Source organism: Sturnus vulgaris, chromosome Z (genome assembly GCF_052056855.1).
Source record: "Sturnus vulgaris isolate bStuVul1 chromosome Z, bStuVul1.hap1, whole genome shotgun sequence".
NCBI classification, from domain to species: domain Eukaryota; kingdom Metazoa; phylum Chordata; class Aves; order Passeriformes; family Sturnidae; genus Sturnus; species Sturnus vulgaris.
This window is the reverse complement of record NC_142283.1, coordinates 34,476,862-34,494,321: the sequence shown is the minus strand read 5'-3', so window position 1 is coordinate 34,494,321 and position 17,460 is coordinate 34,476,862. Positions and strand designations below refer to the sequence as shown.

The following is a 17,460-nucleotide window of genomic DNA, read 5'->3' as shown; positions in this document are numbered from 1 at the left end:
TTAACTGAAATAATCTCATCACAGAAAGATCCCATGCATGCTGCAGACATGGTGTTGGTTCATCAGTGAACCTAGTGTAGGCAGACAGAGCCAGAAGCTTGCAGAAAATACACTTGGAAAAGGGGTTCGTTTGACTGTAACAAAGGCAAAATGAAACAGAACATTCAGAGTATTCTGAAATATTGTAAGTAGGTTTAGATAAATTATATGCACATACATCCCTCCAGAATTAATAAGAAAATTTGCAGTGTAAACTCTGACTTCTAGAAATATTCAGAAAAAAACCCCCAAAAAACAGGAAATAAGAATATCTGGGGGGAAAAAAGGCAAATAATCCAAGAATGTAACAATTAGTACTAGTATTCCATAAAGATACATATAAAAGCATCCACTCAGTCATTATTGGAGTATAAACATTTATCTCTAGAATATGCCATACTATTTCAAATATTCAATCAAAACCATCCAGAGAACTTTGAATGATAAATGAGGTCCTTTTCAGACAGTGTAGAGGATAAATTCCTCACCACTGGTATCTGGATGACAGGATATATAGCATGAGCAGCTGCATGGAATTCCTCAACAATTTTTCCAACAGTAACACAAAAATAAGGCAGTCGAATAACTTACTCTTCCCTGGATCTCATCTCCATGCCCCATTTCTGCAAAATTAATAATTGTTGTTCATATCCGACCCACATACTAAGAGTCAGCTTTAATCTGTGCAAAAGCCACCCTAGGAAAGACAGACCAAAAAGCTGTGCTGAAGCTGTTCTGAGCAGAAGCAGGTGTTGTGCCAGTGGTGGTGATTCTATTTTCACCCTTTGTTTCTCCTGCCTCTTACTGCTCTAACCATGCTATGTGTGGTTCATAGACTGTGAGATTCAGAGGACAGCTCTGTTTGAAAACACTCTGTGACCAAGGCTTTCTAGCTATTGCTAGAGGACGTGAAAATGCTACTCATGCAAGTAATCAGCCTTGTGCTTCCTGGAGCCTTCTCTCACAGCTGGCTTCTGCGGGGAGCAGAGGGGCATGAATATGAAATAGTTGATGGAAGTATCGAGTCATCTATAATAATATGACTAATTTTACCTGGAGGATCATTTCTTTCACAGCTTTCCTGCATTTCAGAGAATATGACCATTTGGCCTCCAGTGGCTTTGGGAATATTAGTCTGGATCTCATCCAGATGAATATCTTTCCTTAGCAAAAGCATGCACTTGCACCTATAGTGCGTGTTTTACAGCCAATTAGACTGGCTGCATGATATGACATAGGAAAAATGATGAAAATTACATAATCTAAGAAAGATAATTTATGCAGAATTACAGCATCAACATTGCTTTTTGTTGGAGAGACATAGCAGACCAGACTCAGTTACTGTCAAGAAATTAAAAATATCGGTGAGCTTTCCCTGGCCTATCCAAGGTGTTGCATTGCATTTTGTGTCACTAAAACAATAGTAATGATAACAAGAAACAAGCATGCTTGTCAGGCACTTGTTAATGTGTGCTGGAATGACTGCTATATGCTTCATTCCATGTAGTATGGATAACTCACTGAAAATATTTTCCAACAATAGCACTGAACTGGGAGAAAGAATGTGGTAAATTGCAAACCTGAGATTCTGGATTATGACTAAGTACAACCATAGTGGCACAGTTTGTGGCAAACACCTGGATCTGTTCACTATCGTCTGGCTAAGTAATTTCAATGTTTTCTCAAGATGTTAGCTTCTAATTGCAGGGTATCTGAATGCTGTACAAAGGTAACAAATTTTATCATTCTATGCAGAACTCTGAGAGGTGGCAGTTGTGTATCAATTTTTAGAGTACTTACCTAAAGATCCATTGCATCTGATTATATATTATTCCTCATTCTTTGCTCTTCTGGAGTTAAAAACCCCCAAGAGACACAGATTTCTGTTTAAATTTAGTGCTGAGATACTTCCCCATTTGTTTTCCTTAAAAGTTCTCTGACTCTTTTCTGACCCACCTTTACTGAGAATGTGAGCTCTGTTGGTCAAATGTTGGTGAATCCACACTGACTACTAATGAGCTCAAGTTGACCTCTGGACTTCATGGAGACGAATTTTACCTTGCATTTATTCAATGATGACCCAAACCCTAGAAAAAAAAAAGTAGGGTCTTTTACACAGATAATTGAAGGAAATAAAACTTTAAAACACATTTCATAAGTCGTTGGATGAAGTTTTTATTTATTTCCCTTGCATCTGGATTCTCACTGAAATCTGAAATTCAAGTCTTAGAAATACAAGGTCAGTATTCTAACAAGAAAAAATAGGAAATAATTATTATGTACAATTGAAGGAAAACAATCTTGAACAGTTAAAAGTGATATTTGGCCTTATAATAGATCCAGCTTTCACTGCTTGTCTAGACCTGACAGTATGATCTGAAATACTCCTGTGAGACTGTCAGATGGAAGATTTTTACCTAGTTGGGATTAATTTAATCTGACTGAAGAAAACCAAAGTTTATGAGAACTTCTATAGAGATCTGGTTCTTCCTGGTATCAGTGTCCTGGTTTCCATGTGATTGAAGCTGGCCTAATTACAAACCATACTATTTAGGTAACTAAATAGTAGGTAACTCTCAGCTGCCACCAACCCCATCACGGTTACCTGGGATGCTTACATGGGCCGTGCTTGTCTAGCTCAGCCCAGAATATGGTACCTGTCCTGAAAGGCTTTGACAAAAACTTGCAGCTTAGCAAACAGGCAAGAAGGCCTTGTGACAAGAGCTTGGCATGAAAACACACCCCAAAAAGGCAGACACAGCACAGTGCTGCGAGGAGCAGAGATGCAGTTAACAGAGGCTGCCCCCTCTTGATGGCAGTTCTTGATGAACGTACTTCGCTGTCAATGGTGGTTTTACTGCAAAACTATAACAAACTGGGAGCGGCGTCCCCTGCACTGTGATAATTATGCATGGGCTGTTTACTCCTGCTAAAACAGTTAAGAGATATCCATGACACTTGCAAAAAAGCCTAGATGAAATGGGCTTTCCCTGTAGATGCATGCAGTAGTTAGGCAGATCCACATACCCTTTCTCCCTCACAACACAGCATGAAAGGATTAGATGGCTAGAAGCCATATTTACCTTCTTCAGCTGCTTTCTCTTCAGCTGCCTCTGCAGGTCCAGCAGTGCAATGGGGTTTGATGAAATTACAATAATGTAAATTTGATAAGGTGCTCCCATGTCTATTGGGATGCAGAAGACTTTATGAGTTTTCCAGATTTGTGAGTCATTTAATAGTGCAGGCATCACTCCCAGGAGAAGGTATTTTTAGTTCTGTGGAGTAATGCACTATCTCCACTGATCTGATCTATACCATACTCAAGCTATCTGAACTGTCATGCTTTTCTCTTGCATTATTGTTAACTGCATGACAGATCACATTGCATTTGTCCAATACGTGGCAGCACATGCACCTCGGCTTGGCATCTGTCTCTGGCTTATTATTTTACATCTGTTGGTTGTCATTCAGAGCTCTTTCACATTTAAATGCATGTACTCATCAGGAGTTAATCACCAAAACTTGCCCTGAGTGCCATTCTAAAGATGGAAATGGTTGGATGGGATACCCTTCCAAGCAGGTAATTTGCCATATTGCCATGAGAAAAATCTCACAAGGATAAACTCTTCTTTGGCTATTCTGCACGACTTTCTCTTTAATGCAATTTTTAGCTGCCATTTTCAAACTTTTTTGCACCTATTTCTGTAGCATCCCATCTTTGACATTTTCCTTCAAGCACCAAGTCTTGTGAAGCTCTCACAATATCTGAACTTCTCTGTTACATCATTGAAATAGCTGCTTTAAAGAAGCCATTCTTAATTAAATCTTACCTTTCCACATCTTTTGTACATACAACTCTAACAATTCTTTGACAGGCTGTAGTTTTCTAAGTGGATTCTAGAATCTGGGGTTTTATGCTTAAATTTTGTTGGATCCTTCCTAAATTCACAAAGGTCTCTGCCAAACAGGGAGACCTTGTAACAATCCTTCCTTAAACCACTTTTCCAACCTAGCACTTTCAGATGCATATTTTTTATTCTACCTTCCTTTAGACTACCTTCCCAATTTTAAAAGCTCATTATTAGAGTTTTTTAATGAATGATTCATCTATTTTGACAGAAAATTTTAAGCTGAATATTTTTTATTATTACAAATAATATTTTCACTGGCTTTTTTTTTCCATGATGCTTACAATAATTTAAACTGGAAAAAATATTCTAGCAGGAAATGAATTGCAAGTAACAGATTTTTGATGAAAGAGGAAAGGATCTATTGCTTCATGAAAATTTCTTCTTAAAAACAGTTGCTTTTCCATAAAGAAAGGCAACTTTCACCATCCGAGCTAAATCACAGTCTTCAGTTTGGAACATACTCTTTATTCTATATTTTTTAATCAATTCACAGCATCATAGAGCTTCCGTAATGTAATGACATGCCCTCCAATATTTTAGTCAGTCACATGACCAAATTCCACTTAAATTGATCACAGCTCTAAGCAAATCAAATACAGTATTTTTTTCTTTCTACATGTGATTACACTGTGAGACTTGGGAGCTAATTGCCTGCATACCCAATAATTGATTCAAAATTACAAAATTTTGAAAGAATTTTCCAACTTTAGGTGCTGCTGAACTTGAAACGACTGTTCTAAGTATTTCTTCTGTGCTTGAAGTTATCTGGAATGCTATTGCAGAGTTTCCAAAAGATTTTCTGTCTGAAATTGACTCACTTTCTGTAATAAAAAAGATCTAACTCATACTGATTCTACAAAGGATCCTTAAAAGAACCTGTCCCCATTTGCATTGGGTAGCATTAGACAAAAAGGACCACAGGGTGAAATGCCCAACAAAGCAGTTCCAGGACTGCGAAATATTTCTTCCTGGCATGGGAAGCGCTGTCACTATTTCCTTCTCAGCAGAATTGTAGCTGTGAGGTGGTTGATGGAGTCAGCACTGGCACGGGGCCTAGGTCTTGGGATCCAGGCCCTGAACCTCCAGCACATCCATGGCTGGATTCCAGGTGCATCAGAGCTTTGGAAGGGCCAGATAACTCTGTAGTATCCCAAAGCAGCTGGGCACATGGCCCAGGCCAAAGAGGGATGCCTGTTGGGCTCTGTGTTCCTGTGGAAATGCTACCTTCACAGGCCTGGTGTCAAAGCCCCCAGAAGAGAATGGAGAGTGGAGACAGAAGCCCACAGAGGCAGGGCTAAGGTCTGAGCTCCAGGGCACTGCCTGGCTGAGTGCCCTCACCTGTGCCTGCCTGTGCTTCCTTCCTCAGAGGGAGCCCAAGGCTGCCGAGTATTCCTGGCACTGGGAGGGGGCAGGTGCAGGCTGCCTGAGTGGAAACGTCTCCATCAAAGAAGAGACGTCAGGACCTGTGACAGGTAGGCCTGACTGAGGCAGGTAAGCCAGCTCACAGGGGGCTCATAAACAGCTGCTGGCTGTACCTCAGCAGTAGGCAGCCGAGCGTGGGGAGAGAAAATCTGCCACATGGCTCTGCAGCCTGGCAGCTGCTCCAAGGCACAGGTCTGCTGAACGCCTGGCCAGATGTACACTGTGTTTCTCTGGAGCAGATATAAACCCTGTAACCCAGTTCTCACTGCTACAGCTGCTGGCAATCATGAGGACTGACCTGCCTGTGACTGCTTAGAGAGCCAGATCCCATCCCTGCTGCAGTCTTTGCAACTTTCAAAAAATTGCCTAGGGACAGAAGGCTCTCGGGCAAGCAGGCTTCTGATGAAGACAACACTAGGCCTTTTAGGAAGCAGAAAACAAACCTTCATGGCTGGGACAGACAGGTCCTAGTGGGTTGCTGCCCTGCTCCTTGGGCTTGGGGAAGAAAGCACAGTGGAGAGTGGCCAGCATTTCCAATTGTCAGCTGTGGAGGCAAGGAAGGAGGTTTCAATGCCTCCTCCTCTGCTATGGAGAAAGTTTAGTGTGAGGGTCAGCCTGGAATGGCAGAGGACAGAGCTCTCCCTAACATAACAGGGGTGAAGTGGAGGGAGATGGGATTCTGATTGTAGCTGTGTGATACTGGACTCACAAAAGAGTATGGTGAATGGTTGGGATGGAGTCAGCTTTCCTGGTAGCAACCATTAAAGAGCTGTTCTTTGTACTTATAGCTACAATGGTGTTGAAACACCAGTGTTTTAGTCATGCTGAACAGGGCTCACACGGCACCAAGGCTGTTCATTCATACTCCATCTGATTGCCAGTGGGCTGGAGGTGGGCAAAAGTTTGGGAGCACACATAGCCAGGACAGCTGACTCAAACTAATTAAAGGGGATATTTCATACTATATGATGTTGTACTTGGCAAAAAAATAGAAGTTAAGGATCATGGAAGGGATTTGTTAATAAGGTGTTTGTCTTCCAAAGTAATCACTACACATACTGAGGCCCTACTTCCCAGGACACCAACTGACAATGAAAAAGAGAGAATAAATATTTTTGCTTTGCTATATTTCCACACACAGCCTTTAGTTTTCTTCATTGAACTGCCTGTATCTTGACCCACAAACTTTTTAATCTCATTTTCTCCCCTGTCCTGTTGAGTGATAGAGATATTTGTGGCCACTTGGCATCCAGCTGAGGTCAACCCACCACAATCCTTCATGGCACCCAGCACGTGCATTGAGACAATGGGAATTTTGAATTGAGTATGCTATAGCAGTTATTAATTGACAGGTTTCCGTGTCTTTGAAGTTGGCTAGCTGCACTGAATACCTCTTCATTTTGTTGAGCTTTGGAGCATGTTAATACAAACGTTGTGCACTTAACTATCCTGGGGAAGTTATCTTGCAGAGAGAACAAGAGAATATACCTTCCTCTTTGCTGAGATTGATACTGGTGGTTTTGCTGCATGGACTTCCAAGGTTCTTGTTCACCCTTGTGTTAGGTGTTTAGCTGATATTGTTGGGTTTGTTGCAAAAACACCCTATTCTTGACAATCCTGGAGGCCTCATCTGTCCCTGGCATAGACTACCTGAGGACAGTGTACTTCAAGGGCCCAAAAGAGTACCAATGAGCTTTCAGTGTAGCCATCATGAATATGGAGAAAATCAAACAGCTGACTAGCTTGTCTGGCTTCTCAGAACATTTCTCTGTTGTGGCCTTACTGTGGGCGGATGAATGGCAGGCTGATAGCCACCATTACAGTGCAACACCAGTGATACTGCAGCAGCTGAGATTCACTGGCTCCCACCTGCAGGCTGATTCACCCATTGGAAACCCAATGAATGATCAGCATCCTTTAAATATCTCATATGGCCCATGCAAAACTCTGGCGGAGGGTGAAAAAAAACAAGGACTATTGCGTCCTGAATGAAGATGTCACACTGCTGCTGAGCGTGGCTATACTTGATATGCTGGAGCCCCTATGCCAGCTGGAGTCAAGGACAGACAAGTGGTATGCTGCAACAGACATTATCAATGGTTTCTTCTCAATTCCTTTGGCAGCAGAAGCAAAAATTTGCTTTCATGTGACAGGGTGTCAGTACCTGGAATGAACTGCACCAGGCTGGAAGCACAGTTGTACCATTGTCATGAACTAATCAGAGCTGCACAGTTACCAGAATGATCCCCCTGTACATTTATCACACATCAACAACATCAACGGGTGGGATAAAAAAAGCATTCTAGGTGGGCAGTGGTGTTTAGAGGGGTGGGAGTCTGTGATTTGATTTCTAAGGAATTAAGTAGCAGAGTGTCTAGAGTATCGTGAACAGGTCAAGTCTGGGTCCTTTTGGTATTGAGAAAATAGTTGGGACTAGCAGTTAGAGCAAAGCAGGGCTAGTGAGCAGCAGGGCACCTGGACTCCCTGGAGAACAGCAGGATCTGGCACTCCTTTCCCCAGCTTCACCTCTTACAAGACGCATCTTCTGCCAGTTGTACCTATGCTGAGAGTTGATGGTTATGTCTGCTTCCTTGATGTTGCAGGTTGTTTTGCAGCTACATCCCGTTACTTAGCTGAACGTGGAGCTTCAAACAGCCCTGCTGAAGTCTGCCTCATGAGGGAGCTGTGCTCCCAGGAAAGGGGAGTGTGAGTTGATTTCGCCCTTTACATCAGTCCTGGACACCCGGAATGGGGTTGAAGAAAATCTCCCTTCCCTCCTCCTGCATTCCCTATCGAAGGAGTGTGTCTCTATACAGCCCACAGTTGTGTCCCATAGAGACACAGCAGCAGGGAACATGAGGATTTAAGGCTGTGGGGGACAGGATAGGGGGATGTGAACCTATGAAAAACAAGATCGCTGCCTGCCAGTGGGAGGGTTCCACTTCTGGAGAAATTTCCTTATGCTCTGTGTCTATATTGAACAGGGCCCCACCTCAGGCCAAGCTGGGGCTCAGTCCTCACAAGGCTGGAGGAAGTTCCCTATAATCCAGTAGTGCTTTGGCCATCGGGATTTGGAGAGTGTTGGCAGTTCTGGGCAGAGGGAGCACACAGCTCTATCCCTTCTGCCCCTTCAGAGTCCTGGGGATTGCCCTGTCTGACTGGCTGCATCACAACCAAATATGCTGTGAATGGCCACAAAATTTTATTTTGCATCAAAATGTTCATAACTTTTTCTAATTTTCCAGAACTCAAACCAAAATATTTCACAGTTAGATTTCAGCTTTTCAAATAGGTAGGCAAAAGGAGGAGGAAAGGGAGATTAAGATGAAGGAAGGAAAGAAGAAATGTGTTTAGAGAGGCAAATACAAAAAGCAAAATGAGCACAAGCAGGCCAAACACATCTTCCATTTTCATTGTTGTTGTTGTAGAAATAACTAAAATTCTAGCATTCAGTAAGAAAATTCAATATGGAGAAAAGTCGTGATATGATGAACATTGTTAGAATTTAGCATAGATTAAAAAAATAAAGAAATTATAATAGTCCCCACTATAATTGCTGTGGATTTGGTTAGCATGTCGTTTCTTTAAAAGCAGGGAAATTTTGTTTTGCCCATGAACCTGCCTCCTTCTCCAGACACTGAGTGGCCACCAATTTAAATGGAAGATGTAAAAATGGAAGAAAGGAAGGATGTACATGCAAGCACTCAGCAGCTCAATGTGTGAAAAACAGCAGCTCAGCAGCTTTGCCCATCCCAGAATGACATCTCTTGAAGTTAAGCTCCCTTTTCACATGATCTCTATAGAAACAAAACCTACGGCTGGAGCAGGATTCAGTTATTTTTTGTTTGTTTGTCTCTGTTTTTTCTGGCATGATTCTGAGCCACCAAGTCAGTCTTAGCCCAGCAGTAAAAGCAGGTGCATAGGGACGTAGAAAGTCTGAGGCTAAGCCCAAAAACCAAGGTGATGTGTCAGGATGAGGGTCAGAATCAACGAGATACAAGACAATGAATTACATAAAGGAAGATACTACAGAGTAGCACAGGCAGGGGTCAGTAGTAGAGTATGAGCTTAAAAGGAGCTTCCAAGTGCAAAAGGAGCATGCTTTCATCTTTAGTCTTCTTCACAAGAGCTCCTATTAGTGACAGAGCAGACACTGAGCTCCGCAACTCAAACTCTTTCATTCAGCCAATACTCAGCATCTTGAAATCAGAATTATTCAGGCAGTCACATGGTAACAGCACAAAAGAAAAGTAAGGGAAGGAACTGTTTAATTTGTTTAACAGAGGTGAAGAACAGCCTTAATAGCAGTAAAACTGGTGCAGCTAATGGCTGGAGGATGTCTGGGCCATAGTAATCATGAAATGATAGAATTAAGGAATGTGATTAGGAGAACTACCAGCTTGTATTTCTGTTAGGAAGGCCTCGGCCTTGTTGACAGAGTCTCTTGAAAAGCACTTCAAAGAAAGTATTGAGGTGCTGGGATGAGTCCAGAGAAGGGCAGTAAAGCTGGAGAAAGGTCTAGAGAATAAGTCCTATTAGGAGAGGCTGAGGGACCTAGGGTTGTTTAGTCTGGAGAAAAGGAGGCTCATAAAGTTATAGCTAGCTGGGGGTTCACCTTTTCTCCTAGGCAATTAATTCCAGGATGGGAGGACACAGCCTCAAGCTGTGCCAGGGGAGGTTCAGGCTGAAGATCAGGAGGTATTTCTTGATGGAAAGGGCTGTCAAACATTGGCATGGCTGCCCAGGGAGGTGGTGAAGTCACCATCCTTGCAGGTGTTCATGAAAGGACTGGACACAGGACATGGTGCAATGGTCTAATTGACAAGGCGGTGATCAGTTGAAGACGGGACTCAATGGCCCAGAGGTTTTTCCCAGCCTCAAGGATTCTGTGATTCTATGCATTCTTGAAGGACAAAGGAATCTAGGCAGGCTAGCAATTTTTTGAAGAAAAGTATCTTAAAGGTGCATAAGTATTGTCCCTGAATGCCAAAAGATGTGTGGTGGAGGTTGGGATGGGGGTAGGAAAACCAGTCTGAACAAGAGAGCTCTGGCTGTAATTCAGTGAAGAGTTTACGACCTTTGGGTCTCCACTCAGGAAGACTACCAAGTTCCAAATTTGTATGGAGAGAAAATTTAAAGGGCCAAAGCCCAACTAGAACTTAATTTGGCTACTGCAGTAAAAGACAAAATGTTTCTATCAATTCCTCTGGTAAACTGGAAGACATAGATGGGGAACAGAACAATGGCCTAATAATTCAAGGGAAGAAAATTAACAATCTGGTACACCACATACACACACACAAGTCTGTGAGGCCAAATGGGATCCTCCCAAGGATACTGAGGGAGCTGATGGAAGAGCTCATTGAGTAATTTCTAACTATTTAGCAGCAGTCCTGGCTAACCAGGGAGGTCCAAGGAGATTAGAAGCTGGCCAATGTGATGCCCTCCTATAAGGGCTGGAAGGAGGATCTATATAGTGCTGGGGCACTATAGGCCGGTCAGCCTGTGGAAGGTCATGGAACAAATCATGCTGAGTGCCATCACACAGCACATACAAGACAACCATGGACCAGGCCCAGCCAGTAAGGATCTAGGGAAGGCAGGTGCTACTTGACCAACCTGACCTATGACAGGGTGATCCACCTATAAGGGAAAGGTTTTGGATGTCGTCTATCTTGACTCCAGCAAAGCCTTTGACATTATCTCCCAAACTGTTCTCCTGGAGAAACTGGCTGTTCATGACTTGGATGGGTGCACTGTTTATTGGATAACAAAGTGGCTGGATGGTCAGGTCCAGAGTGCAGTGGTGAAAGGAGCTACATCCAGCCAGCAGTTGGTCATGAGTGCTTTTTCCAGGGGTCAGTACTGGAGCCAGTTTTGTTTAACAGTTAATTTGCTGATCTGGATGAGGGAACTGAGCATACCCTCAGTTATTTTGCAGACAACACCAAGTTGGGTAGGAACGTTGCTTTGCTGGAGGGCAGGAAGGCTCTGCAGAGGGATCTGGACAGGCTGGATTGCTGGGCTGAGGCCAGTGGTGTGAGGTTCAATAAGGCCAAGCATCAGGTCCTGACCTGGGGTCAAAACAATTCCAGTCAGCACTACAAGTTGGGGGCAGAGTGTCTGGAAAGCTGCCCAGCAAAGGACCTGGGGGTATATTGTCAGGATCTGGCTGAACACAAAGCAGCAGTGTGCCCAGGTGGCCAAGAAGGCCAATGGCATGCTGGCCTATATCATCCGTAGTGTGGCCAGCAGGACCAGGACAGGGATTGTTCCCCTGTACTTGGCACTGGTGAGGCCACACCTCGATTTTTGCGTCCAGTTCTGGGCCTCTCGCTTTGAAAAGGACATTGAGGTGTTGGGGTGTATCCAGAGAGGGGCAATGGAGCTGGTGAAGGGCCTGGAGCACAAGTCCTGTGAACAGCAGCTGATGGGACTGGGTGTGTCAAGCCTGGAGAACAGGAGAGTCAGGGAAACTTCGACTCTGCAACTACTGGGAAGGAGACTTTAGTGAGGTGGGAGTCAACCTTTTCTCTCAACAAATGAGGGGATGAGAAGAAGTTGCACCAGTGGTGGTTTAGACTGCATTAATATGGAAATAATTTGTTACTGAGAGGGCTATCAGTCATAGACCAGGCTGCTTAGGAAAGTGGTCCAGTCACTGTCCTTAGAGATATTTAAAGGATGTGGCATTTAAGGACATGGTTTAGTGGTGGATTTGGAAGCGTTAAGTTAAATATTGGGCTCGATGACCTGAATGATTCTATACAGATATGTTTATATGGAAATAAAAATAGTCTTAATGTGTAGACACAACAGACAGATGACAAGATTTTACAGGCTGCCCTCTCTATGAATAGATCTAATTACTGCAGGTAAACAATAAGATTATTTCAGAGGAAAGTTTACTACATTTGTGCTGAAAGGAGATTATGAACAAACAACAAAAATCAAATACATTGTTTACATGGCCCTTATTTTCACAGAAGTGGTAAATAATACTCAGGTTGAAATCATGGTCCATCCTGGCCATACAAAGTTACTAACTGGAATCCTTTTGTTATAATAATCAAAACACAATTATATCACATAACTCTATATTCGAAAATAATTAACAATAATTAATTAATAAGAAATAGAGTTCAGGGCTGTTTTTTGCAGTTAAAATGAAAGTGCAGAGTCTAAGCTAAGCCAGATCCAAAAACATGAATATGAGTGATGTCAACCATGAGAAACATGACCTTCCTGTTCCACAAGACTGTCCAGAAGAGAAGTTGGTTTGATCCGTGTAGTGGTTCTCAATGTTACTTCCTTGTCCTATGTGGCAGACCACAAAGTCTGGAAGAGAAGTCAGAAGGGTCAGTGTAGCAGTTCCAGCCTTAACATGCGTATCTCTAATGATGTGAGGTCCCTTGTATTTCTCCCAAGATAATCCTGAATTCTCACCTTTTCCTCCCCAGGGTTTTGTTTGAGGTCTCTTCTGAGTCTGGATTCTCATTAAGTTTCTTTAGTCTCTCCTCATAATCTCTTTGTCTCGGTTACCCCTGGTAGGTATCTTCTGTGCCTCTCTTGAGAGACCCTGGACAATAACCCTTACAAACTGCTAGAGAATGCCTGGTTCCTGTACTCAAATTCTCTCAGTATCTCATGCTTGGCTCTTGCCTCACTGCCATTAACAGTCTCCCCTTTCTGAAACTATCTCCACACTTTCTCCATGACACTTACACAACTTTCACAGCAGTTACCGAGCTGTTTACTTGTAAATGGTTACCTTTTTCTTCTCTATTCTTTCATAGCTAAATTTCAGCCAGGCATACCTGGTTTGCAGAGGAAGCTCAAGGCTCAAGACAGGAAATCACATGCCGAAAATTGGGTTGTACATGGTCATCCCTTGCATCATATGAACATTTTTTTTCAGTGGGACTTCTATTTGCTTCATTTCAGATCAATAACTTCGTTCAGCTGCTGTGATTTCTTTCCTTACTTTTTTCTTACCTTCTTACTGGGGCCTCCAGAAATAAGTAATAAAAGAAAGCAATATGCAGTGTTTTATGTGGGATCATCGTAGATCATTAAAAAAGAAAAAATGTATGAAAACCAGTTGAATCTCCTTTTTATTTTCTTCGCTCCTTGCTCAGACCAGGAGTATAGACAGTTCTGTTCCAAATCTGTTTTGTTTTACCCCTCTCTAAAGGGAAATAGTAGTGTATGGGGTGAGGTCTTTAATTTGTTTATTTAAAATTTTGTTAAGACAGTGCTTGCTTTGCTCAGGCATCACTTGAGGTATCACCTGAGGACAGCATGAATAACTTAAAGCAGCAGAGCACTGAGTCCACCAGAGTATAGCTTAGCAGTGCAGCAGTGTCAAAATGGAATAAGAGCCTACATAAAAGACACTATTTATGGATTCCACCAACATGGTGTTTGTGTTGCCAGCTTGAGCCATGACATCAAGATAAAGTGCAAAACTCAATGGGATGCTGAGGAGAAGCACATCCTCCTGAGAAGAATGTGCCATCCTCCAAGCAGTAACCATTTTCCTCAGAGCATAGATTCAGGCCATGTTCTTTGAGAAGCTGAAAATGTCTGTTTTGTACCTTTGCACTTAATTCAGCCCTGTGCTTTGCATCCTGTCTCTGAAGACTTAATTTCAAAGTAAGACAATGATCTGTTATCAAGTACAGAAACCATGGTGATGACTGTACTTCCACAAACCTAAATGATTTTCCAATTATGGAAGAAGCGGTGAAATGCAATCTTGGCCACTAAAGATCTCTTACACATCACACAGATGTTCACAGCTTTCACCACGCTGTGAAATACTCATCAAAATAGAAGCCTAATTAACACCTCTTACAAAGACTGCAAAAAGTGACTCACCAGTGTTACACTGTTAGCAGGAATAACTGGATTCCTTGGACATCACCAGCAATATCATTCACATATGCACCCGTGTCAGCCCTTGTAAAGGTGCACATTATCAAGAGAATTAGTCAGTGTAGAACTGAGACATATGATTTTCCAGACTCCAAATTACAACCTAATGATTACTTTCACAACACAGTTAAGACACATAAACACAAGTTGTTCTAAAAGTCCGCTTCAATTATTATCTATTCATGACAATCAGAGTACAGAAGGACAATCAGAGGAATAAAAGGGAGAGATTTGTATTTTTTTTAAAATAAACTTTTAATGTGCTATATAGGCATGATCACTACAAGATCTTCCACCTATACGCAATACTACACACTGTTATCACACTGCATTTTCACTGTACATTAAAAAATCTGGGAAGAATATTCCTTCACTGGAAAAATATCATACAATCACTTAAATAAACAAAGACAACATTACAGTGCAAAAAAAATCCTGGTTTTATTTATTTTGCAATTACTGAGTACTTTTTAAAAGTCTTTTAGAAAAATAATAAAAAAACCTTCCCATGGACAACCAATACGTTCTGAGATGATTTCCTCTTGCTGAACCAAGAACCTTGATCTGATCCTTGAAGCTGTAATGAGTGGTATATTCATTTGTATGATGCATATTCATATGATTTGTATGAAGCAATGGATCCCAACCCAAAATTTGTAGACAGCAATAAAATGGCACTTGTTGGCTTCATCTGACTTTTGATCAGACCCATGACAAGAAAGGTCTGGTACAATAGTTATCCCCATGAATTAAAGACAAAGTGCTTAAGGAAGCCAGACAAGACCTTGGTTAATGATGCTATTGGTTTCTACTGGTAATTGCTGTTAGACAGAGTAGGGGCATACTTTTTTTCCCTTTAAAGAAGAGAAACAGACCATGAAACAGCAATCATGCCAGATTCAGCACACAAAAGGAGAAATATAACATATTTCTGTCCCAAAGGGCATGATAGTGTTGCTCAAACCCACAAAGGCCAAGACTCAGAGCAGATGTCACCTGATTCCTAATCTGTGTGAACTCTGCCACCTTCATAAACTCCTACTCTGGTGAGAGAATATACTAACTTAAAAGTGCCTGTATGCGCTTTTCAGTTAGGTGATGTTAAGAGAATAAAGACTTTAGGGAAATAAAAAAAGCAGGTAGGTGAGTACATGAAAAGGGGATGCTTGTTTTAACTTGGAGAGGAATGTTGTATCTTTGTCCTCCATTGTGCCACCCTCCTCGGAAAACTGGAAAACCTATTTCAATGCAGCTTCCGATTCTGGGTGAGACAGACAGTTTGACCCACTACCATTGCTGCACAGAATGACACTGGGCTCTTCACATACATATGATCAGCTTCTGTTCAATCTGCATTGGATGCCATAAAAGGAATAAGGCAGGCTTAAAAGGAAACAGAATATTTAGCACCAGTGACAGTATATGGGTCATCCTTGAGGTTCTTACCAGATCAGACAATACCATGAAGCACAACTTTTACAGGCAGGAAGTGGTTATTCCATTACAATTTTCAGATTTGCATTCTTTCTAAGCATACATTAAAAAATAGTAGTAGCTAAGAAAGCTGAATTAAATAGCACACAATTTCACAGTCCTATTGCTGTCTGCAAAATACATAACCTGCATATAACCAGTTTGCTACTATACCAGCTGATGGGTTAATGCACAACATTCTAGATGTATGTGGGAGATGGCACAACATGAGGACTATAAGGCTATAGATTCCCCAGTTCCAGCTTGTGTACAATTATAATTTTTCACTTATCTCACTGAATGATCACACAGAGCATGTAGAAAATATGTCCCAAGTGGATGGGCACTGAGTTGGCAGGGCTAAGATAGAGAGCAGCTTCCACAGTGCTTCTGGCTGACAGTGACTGGAATACAGCAGGAGGCAGGTTTCTGCTCATGACGAAAAAGAGCACTGGCCAGAAGGTACGTGCCAATGGAGCTGTGTCTTAAGGATGCCTTGGTAGACCAGAAAAACAAATCCTGCTCTGCTGCATACTGTAGTTCTCACAGCTGAAAAAGCCATCTTGTGGAAAGGCAGTGTGATATACATGTTAGCTGCCACATCAGTAGGACAGCTGTTTGATTCAGATGAATGAGCAAGTGAAGATTTTGCCTACTAAAGCTTTATAAAAGCCTTTGACCACCCTCATGCATAAATACTAGCCCACATATCAAAATTACTTATGCTAACTACTTAAAACATTATGGTGTAACTGCCCAAACAGAATTAGCTGCCTGTACCTACAAATGAAACTTGCAAATGAAGACAGTAAACATTAAGAGATTATTGTACCAAAAAGGATAAAAATATATTACAAACTACTGTTCAACTACATCCCCTATTCATAAGTAATTGACCATGATTTGCTCTCAAAAAATTATTTTAAGATTGTGTGGCTTTTAGAAGTTCAACATTTGACTACCCCAAGAAACTGCATTAAAAAAATCCCAAACCCATCAAGCTATGTGACCAGAGCCAGAGACTTGCCTGCTACGCAGCTCCTTCTCAGGTCCATCAAGAACACCCTAGGGTCCCTCAGAGTAAGGTTACTCTTTCTCATGGAGAAGTTTCTCAGGGTAGCAAGAGAATAAAAGTTGTTGGCTTTTTTACTGCTGAGAAGAAGTTTTTGATTCTTCTCAAAATATGAAGGAAGAACTTTTGTTGGGAAGCACTTTCATTCACATAGAAGGTCTGGGAAGGTAATCTGCTCTCCCTGTCCTAAAATAAGTGTTCTTTCTCTTACGCAGCAATACAGTTCTAGAGGCATGCTGCAGCACAAGTCTATCACACACACAGTCCCACAGAAAAGTCTGCAGAGAGCCCACATTCACAAGACTACAGGGTGCCTCTCTCCATCATAGACTCAAGCTCTGAATTCTGGCAGTGAATTCTGTGCAACCCAGCTTATCTCTCACCTCCCATCCACAGGAAGGGGTGAGACTAGGTTATTAGAGAGTCCGTACAGCCACAGGGTAGAGCAAGGACAAGTGTTCCGCTCCTTTGATGGGCAGCTTTTTTGTAGTGTAGTAGTGGATGACTTCAGGAACGCTGTCGAAGGGAGGGCTGTTCTGACCCAGGATGTATTTTTCTTTGGTTTTCGTCAGCTTCATATGCATAAAACCTTGATTGCTCCTGCAA

The 17,460-nt window shown here is 42.1% G+C and overlaps 1 protein-coding gene and 1 long non-coding RNA gene across 2 annotated transcripts in view; one reads left to right on the top strand and one right to left on the bottom strand.

Moving 5' to 3' along the window:
* LOC148219787 (uncharacterized) overlaps window positions 1-17,460 on the top strand; it is a 35,709-nt gene that overhangs the window by 9,605 nt on the left and 8,644 nt on the right. Inside the window, exon 2 of the long non-coding RNA XR_015799703.1 lies at window positions 5,317-5,422. This is a non-coding gene — a long non-coding RNA (uncharacterized LOC148219787). The remainder of the gene's footprint in view (window positions 1-5,316; window positions 5,423-17,460) is intronic.
* SHB (SH2 domain containing adaptor protein B) overlaps window positions 14,726-17,460 on the bottom strand; it is a 58,951-nt gene continuing 56,216 nt past the window's right edge. Inside the window, exon 6 of the mRNA XM_014887119.2 lies at window positions 14,726-17,454. Coding sequence (XP_014742605.2) covers window positions 17,271-17,454 — 184 coding nt within the window. The 3' untranslated portion in view covers window positions 14,726-17,270. The remainder of the gene's footprint in view (window positions 17,455-17,460) is intronic.